The sequence below is a fragment of the Ailuropoda melanoleuca genome, chromosome 2 (assembly GCF_002007445.2).
Source record: "Ailuropoda melanoleuca isolate Jingjing chromosome 2, ASM200744v2, whole genome shotgun sequence".
Taxonomy (NCBI): domain Eukaryota; kingdom Metazoa; phylum Chordata; class Mammalia; order Carnivora; family Ursidae; genus Ailuropoda; species Ailuropoda melanoleuca.
This window is the reverse complement of record NC_048219.1, coordinates 39,655,187-39,674,763: the sequence shown is the minus strand read 5'-3', so window position 1 is coordinate 39,674,763 and position 19,577 is coordinate 39,655,187. Positions and strand designations below refer to the sequence as shown.

General features: G+C 36.4%; 1 protein-coding gene across 4 annotated transcripts in view; it reads right to left on the bottom strand.

The window, feature by feature from the left end:
• Positions 1 to 19,577, bottom strand: part of PDE4B (phosphodiesterase 4B) — a 438,005-nt gene that overhangs the window by 181,139 nt on the left and 237,289 nt on the right. The window contains exon 1 of one of the 4 annotated variants that reach the window (XM_034653634.1): positions 5,902 to 6,033. The exons of 2 other annotated variants lie outside the window; for them this stretch is intronic. In XM_034653634.1, the coding sequence (XP_034509525.1) occupies positions 5,902 to 5,951 (50 nt within the window). In that variant the 5' untranslated portion in view covers positions 5,952 to 6,033. Of the gene's footprint in view, positions 1 to 5,901; positions 6,034 to 19,577 lie in introns of those variants that run through there. One more of the 4 variants, XM_034653635.1, reaches the window with a different exon arrangement.

Sequence of the window (19,577 nt, the reverse complement as noted above, 5' to 3'; positions counted from 1 at the left end):
GATGTTTGCATAACATCCACAGCCAGGTTTGGATAATATATAAATTCAAGAAAAATTTTGCTAGAAATAGAACTATTTCATGTGAGGGGCGCCTGGGTGGCACAGCGGTTAAGCGTCTGCCTTCGGCTCAGGGCGTGATCCCGGCGTTGTGGGATCGAGCCCCACATCAGGCTCTTCCGCTATGAGCCTGCTTCTTCCTCTCCCACTCCCCCTGGCTTGTGTTCCCTCTCTCGCTGGCTGTCTCTATCTCTGTCAAATAAATAAATAAATAAATAAAATCTTTAATAAAAAAAAAAAAGAACTATTTCATGTGAAATACAACAGCACTGTTTTATTAAAAGCTGATTCAGTAGGCCTGGTAACTCAAAAGCTAGCTTTTAATTAGTTGATGTAAATAGTCTTGATAGAAATATTAATTTTATGACTTGATTATCTTTTAAAATGCTTAATTTCGTCTGTGCTAGAACCATTTGGATAATTTGAGGAGTATAGTTATTTATTTTATTCAATCTTCCAATTAACAGAAGAAAATTAAATGACTGTGTTGCTGTAAGAAGGAAATCTTAGCCATCAGACTAACTTACTGTGATTGGCACAACAGAGCTTACTACAGGGAGCTGCGATTTAAAGGAGGTAATATTCCAGGAATGGAAGTTCCTGCAGCTTTTAGACAGTGCCTAGACCCCACTGCAGGATGACACCTGTGGTTCTGGGTGTGGGGCCCTGTCAGGTCACTATGCATCAGACGAACTCTCTGCTTCTTTGTCAGTGACCTCCAATCTTCAAATTTTTCTTCTGTCTTTAGATTGGGAAACCTTGCCTTTGCTTCAATTCAACAATGCAATGAAAAAAGAAGGTGCCTTTTTACAGAGAGGAAAGTTGTAGGCGCAAGCTAACATCCCTTCCTGCAATCAACTCGCAGGGTAATTTTAGGTCTTCTACTGATCTGATAGCCTGTACCACCGGTGTTTAACAAGCTTATATTACTAAGTACTACGTAGCTTCTAAATTGAATAAGAATATGTGTTCCTTCTCGGTCTTTTCTTTCCTGGAGACAAACTAACTAACTAACAAACTTTGCCTGACTTTTCAAGGAAATAATTTCATGAGAAAAGTTTTATTCTTCTTCTCTAAATTTGGGGCAAGTGCATTCACACTTCTGCATACCTCTGACACCGGGCTCCACGCTGAGCACAGCAAATCCGTGATGACTGGTAGATTACTCTGCCTTAGAAGTGTGTGCTGTGCTTGAGTGTGCTGTGTGCGGTTCCTTCAAATAGCATAGGAAGGAAGAAGTAATGCAATTCTTCAAATATTATATACAATTTTCTCCATCAAGGTAGGCTCATGGGCATTCACTCATACTGCTTGTTCCACAGCTAAAGTCTCGAGGAAAGGATAATGCCTACAGCACAGAAAAAACACGAATGCACTTTGGAAGTCTGAGAGTTTATATTCCAGCTAAATAAAAGTCGTTGATTGAAATGAGTTTTTTGTTTGTTTGTTTTGCTGTCTGTACCTATCAGTGACAATCAGTAAAAGATAATGTATTTGAATTTTTGTGATAGTCAAATTTTACTGGCTTCTATCTTCATCACAGGGACCTGATCTCAGACACGTTTTTTTCTCATGTTGGCTTTGGTAATTTTAGTATGCATGCTGCCGAAGCAAGCTGTGTTGGCTTTGGTAATTAACGCAAAGGGCCTTCTTTGAGCTTAAAAAAAAGTATCCTTTACAACAGAATTACAGATAGGATTGGAATTTAATGGTTGTCAAAATTACCTCTTCAACAGTTCAAACATTAGCTTCTATGAAGTGTTTAACAATGACAAATACCCTGTATCAGGCTCTATACATTTTTAAACTATTATTTCAAAAAACCAAACGAGCATTTGCTATTTCTGGAAATGTTTACAAGTCTATAATGTAGCTTCTAATGATTGCCATGGAAGCCAGCATGGTTTTAGGTTAAGCCCATAATCCTACCTACTAAACATACTAAATGTAGGTATGTCCCGCTTTAGGGAATCATGTAGCATACATACATATATGTATATATATATATAAAACAAATAAATTGTGAAGTAATTTTACCGTAAGAATAATTCTTCTCATGGCTAAGAAGATTTCCCCCAGGGTTCCTTAAAAGTTTAGTTTCTCTAGTGCATTTAAGTGATTGTTTACATACACTTAATTCATGTCAGTGTAATTAAAAATGTAGAATGCAATTTTATTTTCTCACCTGAATTTACTGTTAGCTGTAGTTCAATAAGAAAAATAGGTATAGATAAAGTAACTTAAAAAGAATATGTAAGTCAAATGAGGTCAATTGGAAAAAAGATAAGTTTGCACTTAACTCTTAAGGAGTTATTTAAAAAGAGCTAAATCTTTATCACATGTAGGGTTTACAAGGATACTCTAGGCAGGTTTCCAAGCTTTTAGCTGTTGAACCTTGAAAACATTTTACCACTTAGAATTCAAGTCTAATTGTGAAGTTCCATTTTAATCATTGCAAACACCCATCTAAGAGTTGGCTGAGCCATTGGGTTACCTCAAAGATTACAGATAAACACAGATAGACTCTTCCAGGCTTAGTAGCACTTGCCTGAAATTTTTTCCTCCAAAAACAGAATATAACCCTACCTCTGTGGAAGTCCCCAGTCTCTGCCTCCAGGCTGGCCCCACACAATGGCTTCTATCTTTCTGGCTTTAAGACTTTTAATGGTTGGTTTCTCACAGCTTTCAGGATAAAGTTATAGCTACTATGAGGGCTTATGCAGCTGGCCCTGTTTGTCTTCAGTGTTTGTCTCAAGCAATCATTTTTCTTCCTAAGATTTGAAACACCCACAGTTTTTCCCAAAATGAGTCATGCTAAGCTATGTTATGCCTGGAAGGTCTTTCTTCTTATTCTCTGTCTAGTTATGGCCTACTAATCCATGCGAATTGTAGTTATGGGTCTCCTTCTTTATGCCCCAATCTGATATAGATGTATCCAAAGCAGGCTGTGCACACATATATTATTGTTTTAACACACTGATTTACAATCCTTGATTTATTTGTGGATTTACTCTAATGGTTACACAACTTTGGATCCCAGAAGCCTAGCAAAGTACCTAGCATTATAGTAAGTGCTGAATAAATGTATGTTCAATTTCAATAGATAAGTAGAATTTTTCAAAAAGTTGATTTGAAAAGCATTTCATTACTAAAAAAAACTCTGGATTTTTAATGAAATGCTAACCAATTTATAAATAACCTTAAGGTGATGAGATGAGGAGTTAAAGAGGCTAATTTTGTTGAGCTAATTCTTTGGACCAGATATTGTGTAAAGTACTTTTAGATCTCATTTAACTATCACCATCAGACACATAACATCTATATTACTTTTCTTTCTTTTTTTTTTTTTTTAAAGATTTTTTATTTATTTATTCGACAGAGATAGAGACAGCCAGAGAGAGAGGGAACACAAAGGGGGAGTGGGAGAGGAAGAAGCAGGCTCATAGTGGAGGAGCCTGATGTGGGGCTCGATCCCAGAACGCCGGGATCACGCCCTGAGCCGAAGGCAGACGCTTAACCGCTGTGCCACCCAGGCGCCCCTACTTTTCATATTTCATGTTTAAAATGAACTAAGTATTTACTGACTTATTCATATGTGCCAGTAACTTTGTTGGGTGATTCACATCACATCACTTAATTTTCACAACATTTCAAGAGAAGCATTATAATTTCATTTACAAACAAGAAAATTAGCACTCAGACCTGATAAGGTCAGACAGTGAAGCTGGGATTTTCACTCACACTGATCTAGTTCTCTAGGCAGTGTTTTCATGGAAACATCCCATCACCCAAACTGTTTTCCAGAGGTCCATGAAGATATTAATAGGTATTTCACTCCCTCAAAGGTTTTATGGTTAGATAAGTTTAAATTACTTTTTCCTTTTTAAAACATATCCTCTTTTTAGAATTGCATAATGACATTAGTTCTACATCACAGCTCCGAAACCATCAGGAAACCTGCTTAACTGTCAAGTGTTTTCCAGTTTTAAGAAACCATCTCCTTTTTATTCTTTTACAAACCACTAAAGCTCTACCCCAGGACTGCCTTCGATTAAAGTTATATCAAAATGTGAAAAAAGGGGTTCTTTTTTGACCCAATTCCCTCCTGAATTCCACTTTTTTAATTAATTAATTTATTTGACAGAGGGAGGGAGAGCACAAGAGGGGGAGCAGCAGGAAGAGGGAGAGGGAGAGGGCGAGGGAGACCCCGGATGAGCAGGGAGCCCAATGTGGGGCTGATCCCAGGACCCTGGGATCATGACCTGAGCGAAGGCAGATGCTTAACCGACTGAGCCACCCAGGTGTCCCTATTTTTTAATTTTTTTAAGTAAGCTCCGTGCCCAGCACAGAAGCCAAGGTGGGGCTTGAACTCATGACCCTGAGATTGAGAACTGAGCCGAGATCGCGAGTCAGACACTTAACCCACTGAGCCACCCAGGCACCCCTAAAGATTTTTTAAGTAATCTCTACGCTGAACATGAGGTTCAAACTCACAACCCCAAGATCAAGAGTGAGATGCTCTACCCACTGAGCTAGCCAGGCACTCCTCTGCTTAGTTCTTGAATTTTATTTTTATTTATTTTTAAGATTTTATTTAATTACTTGTCAGAGAGAGAGAAAGAGCAAGAGAGCACAAGCAGGAGGAGCAGCAGGCAGAGGGAGAAGCAGGCTCCCGCTGAGCAAGGAGCCCCATGCCGGACTTGATCCCAGGACCCTGGGATCATGACCTGAGCTGAAGGCAGATGCTTAACCAACTGAGCCACCAAGGCATTCCTTAAATTCCATTTTTGATGGGAAGAATAAAAATTCTAAGTTCCTTTTCCTTTCATATCCCCCACATTTTCAACTGATCCTAGAAAAAAATGTAATCAGGAAAAATTGTGGTCTGATTCTTGAGAACTAATTATACTCAAAATTAAGAGTAAGAGTACTTTGCTTTTCTGATTTATTCATAAACACCCAAAGTATTTGCTGAATGAACTGTCAGAAGCCTGTGCTATGCACTGTGCAAAAAAAATTATGCCAGCTATAATTTCTGCCCTTTCAAAGCACCGGCATTCAGAGCAATTATAAAGTTAAATAATTCTCAAACAAGCAACGCCTATGTTTAAAATGTATGCTCACATTCCTGTTTTGATGCATATGTAAATCTAGGACTATGAGGTGACACAAGGGTAAACTGGTATAAAATCATATAAATCATTGTTTGGTTCTAGTTTATGTCACCCGTTGTCTCCCACCCACCCATAATTCCATGTTCCTCACTGTCTTAACTCTCAAAATGAAGAGAGAGTTCAGAGACAATAGAAATATTTAAACAATGCCAAGTATTTACATCTCTCATATAGCTCTAAAAACCAAGATTAAAAAAAATATTCAACTATTGACCAAGCACATAAAATAGATATTCAAGAGTGGTTAAAAAATCTTCACAATTTATAGTAACGGCTCATTAGCTTATATTTTTTTTTGTAAGAGTCTAATATAGAAAAGCTTTTTAAAAGCAGTCTCATGCAAGTTGAGGAAAACTTCAAGTCAAGAAAAATAAATATTATTCACAAATTTTACCCTGGCCTGAGGAATCAATTTATTCTTAAAGAAAAACTCCACTCAATTCATGATCTACTTCTATAATTAAAAAAAAGGTAATCTAAAGAACTTTTACTATATGAATATATTCAAGTACTTTTCGTAAAAATCATACAATTTTACAAAGCATAACATAGTCTTTTTACATAGCTTTAATTTCTTATGATTCAGTGCTTTAAACTATGAAACCATGTCCCAGCCCTGTCCCCGAACTGTCAGGTAAAGTTTGTTTTTCATAGCATTAACAACACCTACCATATCCACGAATGTCGCCGGGGAAGAAGCAAGTCACTAACATGCAACATCCTGAAGAGCTGGCGCTCTATCAATATCCCACCACTCGGGAACTTAGTTTATTTTCATTAATTTCCCTGTGTTCTTGCTGCCACATAGTTATTGCTTAGCTCTTTGTCCTTTTATTTTTCTTTCCGAAGGCATGCCACTTCCCACTGCAGAGTAGATATCATTTTCAGTACGAATACAAATGACTTAGCAATCAACATGTAAGTATTCAACTGGAACATCATCAGTAGTTTCCTTTAGATATCAAATGAGAAAATCGATTTGCAGTCAAATCTGAATGATAGCTCCCATCTGAATGATAGCTCCCATGGTGTGTGTAGCATTTCTTCCAATTTACCTCAGAAAAGGAAAGAATTTGAGTTTCCAAAATTGTTGAAAAATCTCCCCTTACAAGTATTCTCTGTTTTCTCTCTCATTTTGTATTTTCGCCTCCATGTGTGGTAATATGACAACATGTTTTCAGGTTTTCTTTTAACTGAAATAGTGATCAGATTAATCAAATAAAATTCTCTCTCCTTCTACCTTTTGCATCATGTTTGGAGCTATCAAACCTCTTGTCTGACTCGTTCTGCATTGTTTAGTCCATTTGGAGCACGATGAAAGAACACCTAACACATGGGGTCAGATTTCCTGAATGACATATGTTAGACCACAACAAAGGAGAAAACCCTGGAGAGATTATAAGTCCTTTTCATCACAGGAGATTACAGAGTACAGAAAATGTCTATGTTACACAAAGAAATAACAGTGCGACTGGAATAATGAATTCAACTTTGCCCAGGTTTGGGACGAAGACCCCTGACTGCTCTGAGCATGCTGGTATGTATTTAAACTTCCACTTCTGGCCCAGGAAGGCTGGCCTCTAAGCAGATACAATAGCCCCTGAAGGCCACTGGGATCATCATTAACACAGCACAGCAGTAACAGGTTCAAAGATCCTCAGATCCCTGAAGAACTAAAGGCATCTCCCAGCATGACAAATTATACCCCAAAGACACTCAACAAGAGAGGACAAGGGTCTCCGCATTCGGAATCCTGAGTAGAATGTGATCACTGCTCTGGCTCGCACTGACTAACACCGGTTTGCATCAAATGAGAACACATGTCTGAATGGCTTCCCCTTTGTCTCTTGTTTTAGGACACAGTCCTATTTATCACCCTTCTGGATCCTGATTGTCATGTATTTTAATTGGATCTGTGCTCCTAGAAGGGATACCTGGTTTCTCTATTTCAGATCTGCCTTCACATTTCAACCTTCAAAACCTCACAATGTCTCAGAGAAGCCGACTCATTTTATGCAATGGTAGTGACAGGTATAAAAAACAAACAAACAAACATACAGGTACACAGACCATCAAAACTTAGATACGAAGACTAGTTTTTTAATTGGACTTCCTCTTGTGTCCTTGACCCTCTACAGTCTATTTTCAAAATAGCAGCCAGGGTAATTCTTTAAAAACCTAACTCAGGTCACATCATTCATTGGCTGAATACCTAATTGGTCCCCAGCGCATTCACCTCAGTCCAAAGTGTTTACAATAGTCTATGAGGCCCTAGATATAATCTCCATCATCTCCATGACCCCACTGCTCATTAGGCGCCCCTTCCTCACTCTGTTAAAGCTGCAGCAGCCCTTTGCTGTTTCTAGAACACGCCAGGCATGCTTCTGCCTCTGAAATTTTTCAGTGGATATTCTCTCAACTTAAAATGCTCTTCCTCAGTTTGCTCTATGGCTTTTTCCCACACTTAACTCACTGCTCAAATGTCACCTTGTTATTGAGGGCTGCCCTGACCACCCCTACTCTACCCCAGCACTCTCAAAAGAGTGCTTTGTCATTCCTTGTTCCTGGCTTTGTCATTTTTGTGCACAGCATTTATCACCTTTTAAAAGCTATCATTTATGTATTGTGTGTATGAACCATATCCTTCCAATAACATATAACTCCATGAGGAAAAAGATTCCTGTGTTTTTTCCACTGCTTTACTGTCAGCGCCTACTTTCATGCCGAGCATAAAGTAGGTACTCAATAAATATTTATTGAAAAATTAATTCATTAATTAATAAAAACAAATACCAGTCCACATGCTTACAGCTAATAAGAAAGAAGATAGCTGGCCTAGTTTATAATTCAGTACGAGTACTTTTCATGAGAATATTTTGGGTCAGGATGAATGTGTAAGTACCTCTCCCATAGGAAAAGGCTTTATTTTCCCTTGTGGTTTAGAGAGCAATATAATCTTTGAGAAGCACTAAACAGAAAAGAGGGGGGCGTTAGTGAATGTGGTTCATTTAATCCAAGCAGGCAATGTGATGTCTTTCGGGAAAGCTAATATAGGACTGTTTTTAGATTATGAAGGAAATATAAAATTAGCAAAGGCATCTGGGAAGACTTGATAAGAAGAATTTTAAAGATGGCATGAGGCTAACTTACCACCACAACCACAGCAAGAAACTATGTTTTTACTCTTAGAAACAGAAAAGGAGACACATTATGTTATTTTTCAATTCCATAGGATTATCAAAAAGTTTAAGTTTCTTCTTTTTTAAGTAACAGCTTTATTGAGCTATAATTCATATGCTGTAAAATTCAACTTTATAAGGTAACCAATTTAATACTTTTTACTATACTCGCACTTGTGCAACCACACTGCTACCCAATTTTTACACATTTTCATCACCCTCAAAAGAAACCCCATCTTCATTTACCCATCCCCTAGCCCATGGAAACCACTAATCTACCTTCTGTTTCTATGGATTTGCCCATTCTGATCATTTCATAGACATGGAACCATACGATACGTGGCTTCATTCACCTGACATCAAGTTTTTAAGATTCATCCATGTTGCAGCATGGATCGGTATTTCATTCCTTTCTATCACCAAATAACATTCCATTTTATGGATCTATCACATTTTGTTTATGTTGTCATTTGAGTGTTTTCCACTTTTTGGCTATTATATGAACAATGTTCTTATAAGAGTTTTTGTGTGGATGTGTTTTCATTTTTCCTGGATATATAACTAGGAGTGAAATTGCTGGGTTATATGGTAGCCCCATGTTTTACATTTTGAGGAATTGCCAAACTGTTTCCAAAGTGGCTGCACCATTTTACAATGTCATCAACAATGTGTGAGGGTTCCAATTTCTCTACATCTTATCCAACATTTGTTACTGTCTGCCTTTTACAATATAGTCATCTTAGTGGGTATGAAGTGGCGTCTCATTGTGGTTTTAATTTGCATTTCCCAAATGGCTAATGATGTTGAGCATATTTTCATGTGGTTATTGGCCATTTGCATGTTTTCTTTGGAGAAATCTCTACTCAAATTCTTTGCCCATTTTTAATTGGATTATTTGACTTTTCATTGTTGAGTTGTAAGAGTTCTTTATATATTCTGAAAATAAAGTCCCTTACAAATATTTTCTCTCATTCTAATGGTTGTTTTTTCACTTCTTACTGGTGTCCATGGAAGTGCAAAAGTTTTTGATCTTAATGAACACAGTCAATAAGATATAGTGGTAGTGCATGGATTCAAATATAAGCTAAAGAAACTAAGCCTGAGAGACACAGCTTGCTCAAAGTCACTCATCTAAAGATCCCAGAATCAGAGCCCAAACCTAAGTTTTCTGACTCTATTATTTCATGTGTAGTGTGTCCTGCTGCCTATAATAGATATTGGTCTTTTCATAAGAGCTGAACTACTATTAGTAGAAATTCCTCCAGGTGGGGAAAAAAGATTATACATATGGCATACATTACTCTAGGATAATGTCTACAAAATGGTTCTCTTTTGGATTTCCATTAAAGCATGTATGGTTGATGGAGTGAATCCTGGGTTTCTGCTGAGGAGGCTGGGTAACATCAAGAAATAAATGGAAGGAAAACAATGGCGGAAACTTACATACTTATAGACAAACACATCTCAGGATTTGTGCCTAAAGCTCAAGAAGTGGAAAAGCAACAGGGAATAATTGTTATTTGAGAGCACAAAGACACTTAGGCTGTCTATCAACACCTAATAGCATGAAAGACACCAAACAACTTCGCCTGAGCAGTCTGTTTCATTTAGTAATAAGTCATGCACCAGTGCTGAGACCTTCCACAGGCTGACGCTGATTATCTGAAGTGTGACGGGCAGCTAGATAGCCTTTAAGTACTTAAACAGGCAGCCCTTATTTTATTTCACTAATTTTTAACCTCACTAGTTTTAAGTGACATTTAAAAAGTTATTTTGCTCAAAACACTAACTCAAAAAGACACATGCAACCCTACGTTAACTGCGGCATACTTACAACTGCCAAATTATGGAAGCAGCCCAAGTGTCCATGGACAGATGAATGGATAAAAAAGATATCTATATAGACATATATGTATATGAATAATGGAATATTATTCAGCCATAAAAAAAGAATGAAATCTTGCCATTTGCAACAACATGGATGGAGCTAGAGGGTATAATGCAAAGCAAAGTAAGTCCAATACTACATGATTTCACTCATATGTGGAATTTAAGAAATGAAACAAATGAGCAAAGGGAAAAAAAAAGAGACAAACCAAGAAACAGACTCTTAACTATAGAGAACAAACTGATTACCAGAGAAAAGGGGGGTGCGGGGATGGGTGAAATAAGTAATGGGGATTAAAGAGTGCACTTATCATGGTGAACACTGAGTAAGATCTAGAATTGTTGAAACACTATATTGTATACTTGAAACTAATACAACACTGTATGTTAACTATAATGGAATTAAAAAACAGTACAAGCAAAAGGAAGTAAAAAATACTTTGTTCAGGAACAATTTTGAATGCTAAAATTTGAACTAAGTGGTTAAAGTACTCTATAATAAATGTGTCTCTGAATAAAATCTTATGGGATGAAGAATTCAAAAAGTTATTTCCAAGCAATCTCCTTACATAGGTATTTCTTAGATATAAAAGATCAGAATCTATACTTTCTGACTTAGAAATAATAAAAGCAGTAAAAATTATTAACAGTAGTAAAAAGGCATTACTCTTACTTATTACTATTACTACTACTAATAGTAATAATAGTAGTAGTAGTAGCATCAAAATAACAGTGATAGGAGATTAATAATAGTACTAATAATTACTTTCATACAGTACTTTGGAATTTCCAAGGTACTTTCACATATATCGTTGTGTTTAATCCCCATTACAATCTTCTGGGAAAAGCATCCTTATCTCCATTTTACTTTTACAGTCAAAGTCCAGATTCAGTCTCAACAATCATCAGTGTATCAGATACTATGCCAGATATTGCTACCCATGCAGTATTATCTACCATTCACAACACTTTTTGAGGAAGGCATTGTTAATTCCATGCTGCAGATGAGTCTCTGGGTGAATTATAAATTGCCTAATCCTGTAGCTTGTAGGAGGTGGTAAAGGAATTTGAGCAAAATTCTTTGCAGTCTAAGATAGTGCTCTTCTAGTAAGAAACCATAGTTCCTGAGATAATGTTTATAAATGAAACTCTGTTTGACAAAAAGTTTTCATAGTGGTTATATGGAAGGGAAGTTGTATTTTCTTCTGAGCCTCAAATAAGAAAAACAGTGACAATAGAAATAGTTCACAGTCATTGAATACATACTATATCTCAAACATTGAGTTAAATAAAAACTTTGAACTTACTGTCATTTAATCCTTATGGACAACTCTGTATTATTATCTCAACTTAGGATATTGAAAACTAAAACTAAGAAAAGTTCAGTAAACTATCCATGACCATACTATGGCTGATTGAGTTCAAATCACATTGAATTGGGTCTTCTGTTTTTTATACAGAGAAAAATAGATAACCCATCAATCTATTATCTTAATGACTCCTAATCCTTAACTTATTTTTCAGTTTATCTAAGGTCTGACACCACCTCATCCATGCACTGTAACCAGAAACCAGCATAGATTGGGCAGCAAGCTGAGTCTGTAGTCATGCAACAGAGAGAAGCTAGCTGGTTTACCCAAGATCTCATGCATACTTTAACAAAACTTACCAGCTCTTTTAGATACTAGCCCCAGGTAACATGTCAGCAGACTATGAAACATCCTCTCTCCCTTCCCTGGAAGCCATAGACTATTAGATTCTATGTGTGTGTGGGGGTGGGGTGGGGGGATTAAAGGATCATGAGAATGGCAGAGCTAAGTAGGCAAGCCTATGAACCTTGTGAAGAACCAAAGAACCACCAAAGAACCTTGTGATGGCATAGCTTGTCCTGTGTATTAGTTTTCAGTTAGGGATAAAGTGAGAAGGCAGAAAATCCTTGGAGGCTCAAGGCACCTCAGCACTGACCACTTTGTACTACAAAAGTTTGGAACTTCTAAAGAGTCCCTCATACATAAACACTGAACAGGGCTTTTTTTTTTTTAATAGTCAAAACCTTTTGGGTTAAAACTAGAGCTATTTCTGCACCACAGCCATGCCACAGCCAGCTAGGTGAGCATCCACATGCCCCCCCCATCGAGTGCTGTAGCAGCAGTCCTGCCACAGCTGACAGGCACATGCAGCCCACACATGGGACACCCCTTAAATGCCTGGATCTCATGGTCAGGGGGAATTGCACTTTTGGGCCCCAAGGGTCATCTCGTACACAAGTCCCCTCCTTCAAGACTGAAAGAGGTAGTAGTTTCACCTATTATATATTAAAAAAAAATAGAGAATCAGGAAAAATGAGGAGAGGAGGAATATGTTCTAAACAAAAGAACAAGATGCAACCTCAGAAAAACCCTTAATGAAATAGTCTATTTGAAAAAGAGTTCAAAGTAATGGTCATAGACATGCTTACCAAACTTGGGAGAAGAATGGATAAACATAATGAAAACCTCAACAAAGAGACAGAAATTATAAGAAAGTACCAAACAGAAGTCAGAGAGCTAAAGAATACAATAAGTAAACCAAAAAATACGCGGGAGGGCTTCAACAGTGGAATGGATGAAGCAGAAGAATGGATCAATAATGTGGAACACAAAGCAACAGAACTCAACTAGATAAAGCAACAAAAAGAAAAAAGTATTTTACAAAGTAAATATACCTTAAGGGACATATAGGACAACATCAAGTAGAATAACATCTGCATTATAGAAGTCCCAGAAGAAGAGAGAGAAAAGTTTATCTGAAAAATAATGGCCGACAATTTCCCCAACCTGGTAAAGAAAATGAACATCCAGGTCCAGGAAACCCAGAAAGTCCTAAAATAGATGAATCCAAAGAGATCCACACCAAGAAACATTATAATTAAAATGTCAAAAGTTAAAGATAAAGAGAGAATCTTAAAGCAGCAAGAGGAAAGCAATGGGCTGTATACAAGGGCAATGCCATAAGCCCATCAGATTTTAAAGCAGAAACTTTGGAGGCCAGAAGAAAGTGGCATCACATACTCGAAGTCATGCTGAAAGGCAAAAATTTCTAGTGAAGAATGCTCAGCCTGGCCATACGATCATTCAGATTGGAAGGAGAGATAAAGAGGTTTTCCAGACAAGCAAAAGCTAAAGGAGTTCATCACTACTAAACCAGTCTTACAACAAATATTAAAGGGAACTCTTTAAGCTGGAAAGAAATGACAGTAACTAAAAAAAAAAAAAATACTGGAAAAGATAATATACAGTAAAAGAGGTGGATTAATCACTTTATGAAACTAACAAAAAGATAAAAGTAGTAAACTAAATTAAAATATAATAATTATTTAAATGATACATAAAAATAAAAAAATGTAAAATGTGGTACCAAAACTTAAAAGATAAGAGGGAGATCAAAATTTAGAGTTAGGGAATGGGTTCAAACTAAAGTTGTTACCAACTTAAAATAGACTGCTATACACATAGGGCAATATATATGAACATCACAGTAATCACAAAGCAGAAGCTTATAGCAAATACACAGAAGAAAATGAGAAAGAAATCTAAACATAACACTAAAGAAAGTTATTAACCCAGAAGAAAAGAGGGAAAACAAAGAAGGAAGAAACAGAATAACCACAAAACAGCCAGAAAACAATAAGAAAAATGGCAATACATACATACCTATCAATAAATACTTTAAATGTAAATGGACTAAACCTCCAATCAAAACACATAGAATGGCTGAAAGGATTTAAAAACAATGACAACAACAAGACTCATTTATATGCTGCCTACAAGAGACTCACTTCAGAAGTAAGGACGCAATGACTGAAAATGAAGGGATAGAAAAAATATTCCATGCAAATGGAAACAAAAAGAAAGCTAGTGTAGCTATACTCATATCAAACAAAATGGACCTAAAACATTGACTGTAATAAAAGACAAAGAAGGGCATTATACAATGATAAAATGATCAAAGCAGCAAAAAGATAGAACATTTATAAATATATATGCACCTAACATAGAAGTACAAAAATATATAAAGCAAATATTAAGAGACTGAAAGGGAGAAATTGATAGCAATACAACAATAGTAGGAGACTTTAATACCCCCACTTACTTCAATGGACAGATTATCCAGACAGAATCAATAAGGGAAACTTGGCTTTAAATGACACATTACATCAGATGGATTTATAGATACATACAAAATCTCCCATCCAAAGCAGCAAAATATACACTTTTCTTAAGTGCACATAGAATGTTTGCCAGGATAAATTACACATTAGGGCATAAACTACGTCTCTATAAATTCAAGAAGACTGAAATAATATTAAGTATCTTTTCCAACCACAATGGAAATCAAATTATAAGAACTAGAAATCAATTATAAGAAAACTGGAAAAACTTCAAAAACGTGGAGATTAAACAACATGCTACTGAACAACCAATGGTCATCAAATAAGTTAAACGAGAAATCAAAACATATCTAGAGACAAATGAAAAAGAAACACGACATACCAAAATCTATGGGATGCAGCAAAAGCCGTTTTAAGAGTGAAGTTTATAGCAATACAGGCCTACCCCAAGAAACAAGGAAAATCACAAATAAACAACCTAACATTATACCTAGAGGAACTAGAAAAAAGAATGAACAAAAGCCAAAGTTAGTAGAAGGAAGAAAATTTTAAAAAAGATCAGAGCAGAAATAAATGAAATAGAGACTAAAAAAACAGTAAAAAAAGATCAATGAAACTAAATCTCGTTGTTTAAAAAGATAAACAAAAATTACAAACCTTTAGCTAGGCTTATCAAGAAAAAGAGAGGGCTCAAGTAAATAAAATCAGAAACAAAAAAGAAGCTACAACTGCTAATACAGAAATACAAAGGATCATAAGAGACTGCTATGAACAATATACATGAAAAAATTAGACAACCTAAAGTAAATGGAAAAATTCCAAGAAACAAACAATCTTCGAAGACAGAATTATTAAGAAATAGAAAACCTGAACAGATCAATTACTACTAAGAAGATTAAGTCAGTAATCAAATACCTTCCAATAAACAAAATTCCAGGACCAGACAGATTCACTGGTGAATTCTATCAAACATTCCAAGATGTAATACCCATCCTTTTCAAACTCTTCCAAAAAATTAAGAGGAGGGAATACTTTCAAACTCATTTTATATGGCCAGCATTACCATGATACCAAAAGCAGACAAGGACACCACACACACAAAAAGAGAAAATTAAAACTAGAGCCATTTGATGAATACCTCCTTGACACTGATAAGCACCCACACTGGAACTGATGATGTCAAGGGCTTTATACAGCTTCCTATTTAATGCTCCCAAGAAGCTTGTAATTTTGAAACCCTTAACTCCATTGTAAAGATAATGGAACTAAAGATCTAAGAGATTAAGTTACCTGCTCAAGGTCACAAAAGTAGTGGGTGAACTTGGATTCCAGCCCAGATATGCTAGGCTCTGAAGCCCTTGTTCTTCGCACTATCCAAAGCCCGAATAGAATATCAGTCTCATAACTAATTAGTTGTGTGTCCCAGGATAAATCATTTATACCACCAAGCCTCAGTATCTTCATCTTTAAATGCAAACTGTAATAGAGCTGCAATAATGATAAAAGATAAATCGGTAAAATATAAACAATAATATTACTGACCTCATAGGTTGGTGGGTAGATAATTTAACAGGTCATTTGCATAAAAACACCTGGCAAACAATAAAATACTACTCAAATGAATTTAAAACTAATTGAAACTTCTGTAGAAAGGAGATTCTAAAAAGATGAATTGANATAATGATAAAAGATAAATCGGTAAAATATAAACAATAATATTACTGACCTCATAGGTTGGTGGGTAGATAACTTAACAGGTCATTTGCATAAAAACACCTGGCAAACAATAAAATACTACTTAAATGAATTTAAAACTAATTGAAACTTCTGTAGAAAGGAGATTCTAAAAAGATGAATTGAAAAAAATAAAATAAAAAGATAAATTGATTATCTTATTCAAAGAATTGAGTGTTAAAACAGAAGTGCATTCAGAGTAAGATTATCCTGGTCCTTTCAACTTGGGCAAGTGTCAAAAGGCTTCCACAAGGAACAATTTCCCTGCACCCAGTCTAAGAACACATTCCAAAGAAAACAAAGGCCAGTCTGTGTCTATATATGTTTCTGTTCAGGTTTGCATGTCTGTGCCTATTTGTGCGTGTCGGTGCTGAAATGAGCTTCACTGTCCCGATTTTCTCTCTCAATATGATCATCTATAGAGCTCCAGATGTTCTGTAGGAGTTGTTGAGCACCTAATTTGAATGCCAAAAGAAAGGTGCTTATAGCATATTTCCAAAATAATGTGTTTCCGAGATTTGGGAGTGTATACTATAATCTTCAAGGAAAAAAAATAAGAACTGTCTTTCATCTTTCAGAAGATGGTTGTTTCTGGGTATTTTTTAATTCCTTCCTGAGAGTGCACACATGTCCTTCAGGACAGAACTCTGATCTGTAAATAATAACATATTGATGTTCTGACAGTGCCACTCTGGAGTTATTGTTGCAGGGCCGGAAGCCAACTTGGCTCCTGATCATGAAATCTGACAGAGGTGCCTCCTCTTGATGGTTCTTTGTTCTTGTATTTGAATAAATCTTAGAGGCACAGTCATATAATTAGATCTTCAGAGGCACTAAGAATCAATTTGACTTTAGAAAACTTTCCATGAAAAAAAAGCATCTTGGAGGTCATTGAGTCCAACTTGGTCATTTTACAAATAAGAAACTTAAGCAGATGCTTCTGTGGGGTTACTTGGCTAGCTAGAATTTTTTTCTATAACTACATTCGATACTTGTCTCCATTAAAACACAAACAAATACAAGAACAACAAAGAGCCTAAGCAGATTGTGTCATGTTTAACTGCTTGCTGACTGCTAACTCTTTTAGAGGGGTGGGAAGAAATGACAGAACAGTGGTGGTACTTAGAAGCCCACAGACCTGAAAATTCAAGTTTCATTGCCACTTAACAGGTAACAAGTAATTTAACTTCTCTGTACCTCGGAGTTTATATCTATAAAATGGAGATAATATACGTACTATTTAAGGCTCCTGTAATTGCAAGTCCCAAATATCCAATTAAAAGAGACGTAAGTAAAAAGAAGGGTAAAGTATTGGTTCATATAATGAAGCCACTGGAACAACTGAAAGAGTAGAAATAGTGCCAACTTCAAGGAAGACTAAATAGAAAGACTCAAATGCCTCTGTCTCTGGTGTGACTCTATTCTTTATATGTCAAGTAAATTCTCTAAGTCTAGCTCCTCCTAGTGGGACATGGTCATAGACCACGACATATATAGCCTTATGATTAGAAGGAAAAACTCTTTTCCTCTTTAGCACTCACTGTAAAACTCCTGTATAAGAACTTTAATTGGGTCTTCTTTGGCCGCATGATAACACCTCTGGCCAGCAGATAAGGAGGCATATGCAAAGATCTTATTAAAACATCCAGTGTTTGATTAGAAGAGGTATTTTCCAGAAGAAGGAGGCTATTCGGGACAGACAGAATTATAAATGTCTGCTAAAAATGCCTACCTCAGGAATGTAAAGATCATATAAGATAACAGACTTAAAATGTTGGACACACAGTGAGTGCACAACAAACGGCAGTTGCCCTATCCTACTACAAATCTTCTTGAACTAATTTTTTGTGTCTTCCATGCAAGGGTGGGGGAAGCAATGGACTCTTGGGTAACAAAGACAGGAAAAGTGAACGTTTTAAAGTAATTCTACAGAAGAAAAGAATACAACCCTAGTGTGCCAGGCCCTGGGACAACCAGGCAGAACCTTCAAGATTACTTAAGTCTGTGTCCAAGATCCTATTACCCATGACACTTTATATGGACATTTTCTGAAGTGGTTTTAACAAACTTGTTTTTCTTCTGCTCTTTTAGTTTCACTGGGTCAAAATTTAAAAATCTATTAGTTCCTTTTTTTTTTTTAAGGTGGTGCTCCCTTGCTACTCTTGGCTCTGTACCTAAATCTACACAATGGAGCATTAGTGTGAGTGGACTCTGAGCCAATGGAATGGTGTCCATGTCCCTATCATAAGCCCACACTGCAATTACCCAACCATATTGCAATTACCTAATTGCTCTAATATGACACATATCCATTTATCTAGAAGAATCTGAAATTGAGATTCTCAAAATGCCTTTTCAGAATATTCTGGAGATACCAAAAATATGGAAAAAATGATCACTTTTTACTTTGCCTTTGGATGATGGAAAAGAGCATTCAACCTCTAGTTAAAAAATTTATATTTACAACTCATTCTTTGAACAAATATTTGTTGGGCAATAAAACTTATATTCTAGTGAGGAAAAGAGGGATCATAAAGAATGAAGCAAATATATAATATACTGACAGGTAAGTAAATAAAGAAAAATAAAGTGGGTTAAGGTACAAGAAGATACAGGATGGTGGGAGAGGTTTTCCCTTTGAGTATAATCAGAGGGAACGGAGGGAGTGAGTCATGGGAAAATGTAGTAGAAGAATATTGGAGACAGGGCCAGTAAATGCAAATACCCTAGTAGGAATAAATTTGGACAGAAAGGTGAGATCTAGATCATGGAGACCTTATAGTTTCTAAAAGAGACTTTAAGTTTTAATTAGAATAAGAAAAGAATCCCACTGGATAGTTTTACATTTAAAAGAACTACTTTGGTTGCTCCAAGAAAGACAACTACAAAAGGGGAAAGAAAGGAAGCAGAGCCCAGACAGAAAGGTATTCCAGAAGTTAAGACTGGTGATAATGGTGGGCTTTGCCTACATTGGTAGAGGTAAAGACAGTAATAAGTAGTAAGATTCCAGGCATATTTGGAAGGTAGAGTCAACAGGACTTACTGATTGATGAAATGCTCAGCATGAAGAAAGAGAGGCATTAAGGATGACATCTAGGTTTTTGATGAGGGTACCTCGTTGAGTCTAGCACAATTTCCCAGAAAGGACTAGAGCAGGATTTTCCAGAGTTCTGCTTTAGGAATGGAAGCCTGACATGCCTATTTAGAGAGAGTTAAGAAGACTCTTGGATATACAAGTTTGGAGCTTTAGGGAGATAACTGGGTTGAAGATACAAATGTGAGAATCATCAATTTGCAGAAAATATTGAAAAGCAGGGAAGTGAGTAGACAGAGACAAGATGAGAAAAAAGAACTGAGCACTGGGACACTTAGAAGTCTGGAAGAAGGAGCCAGACT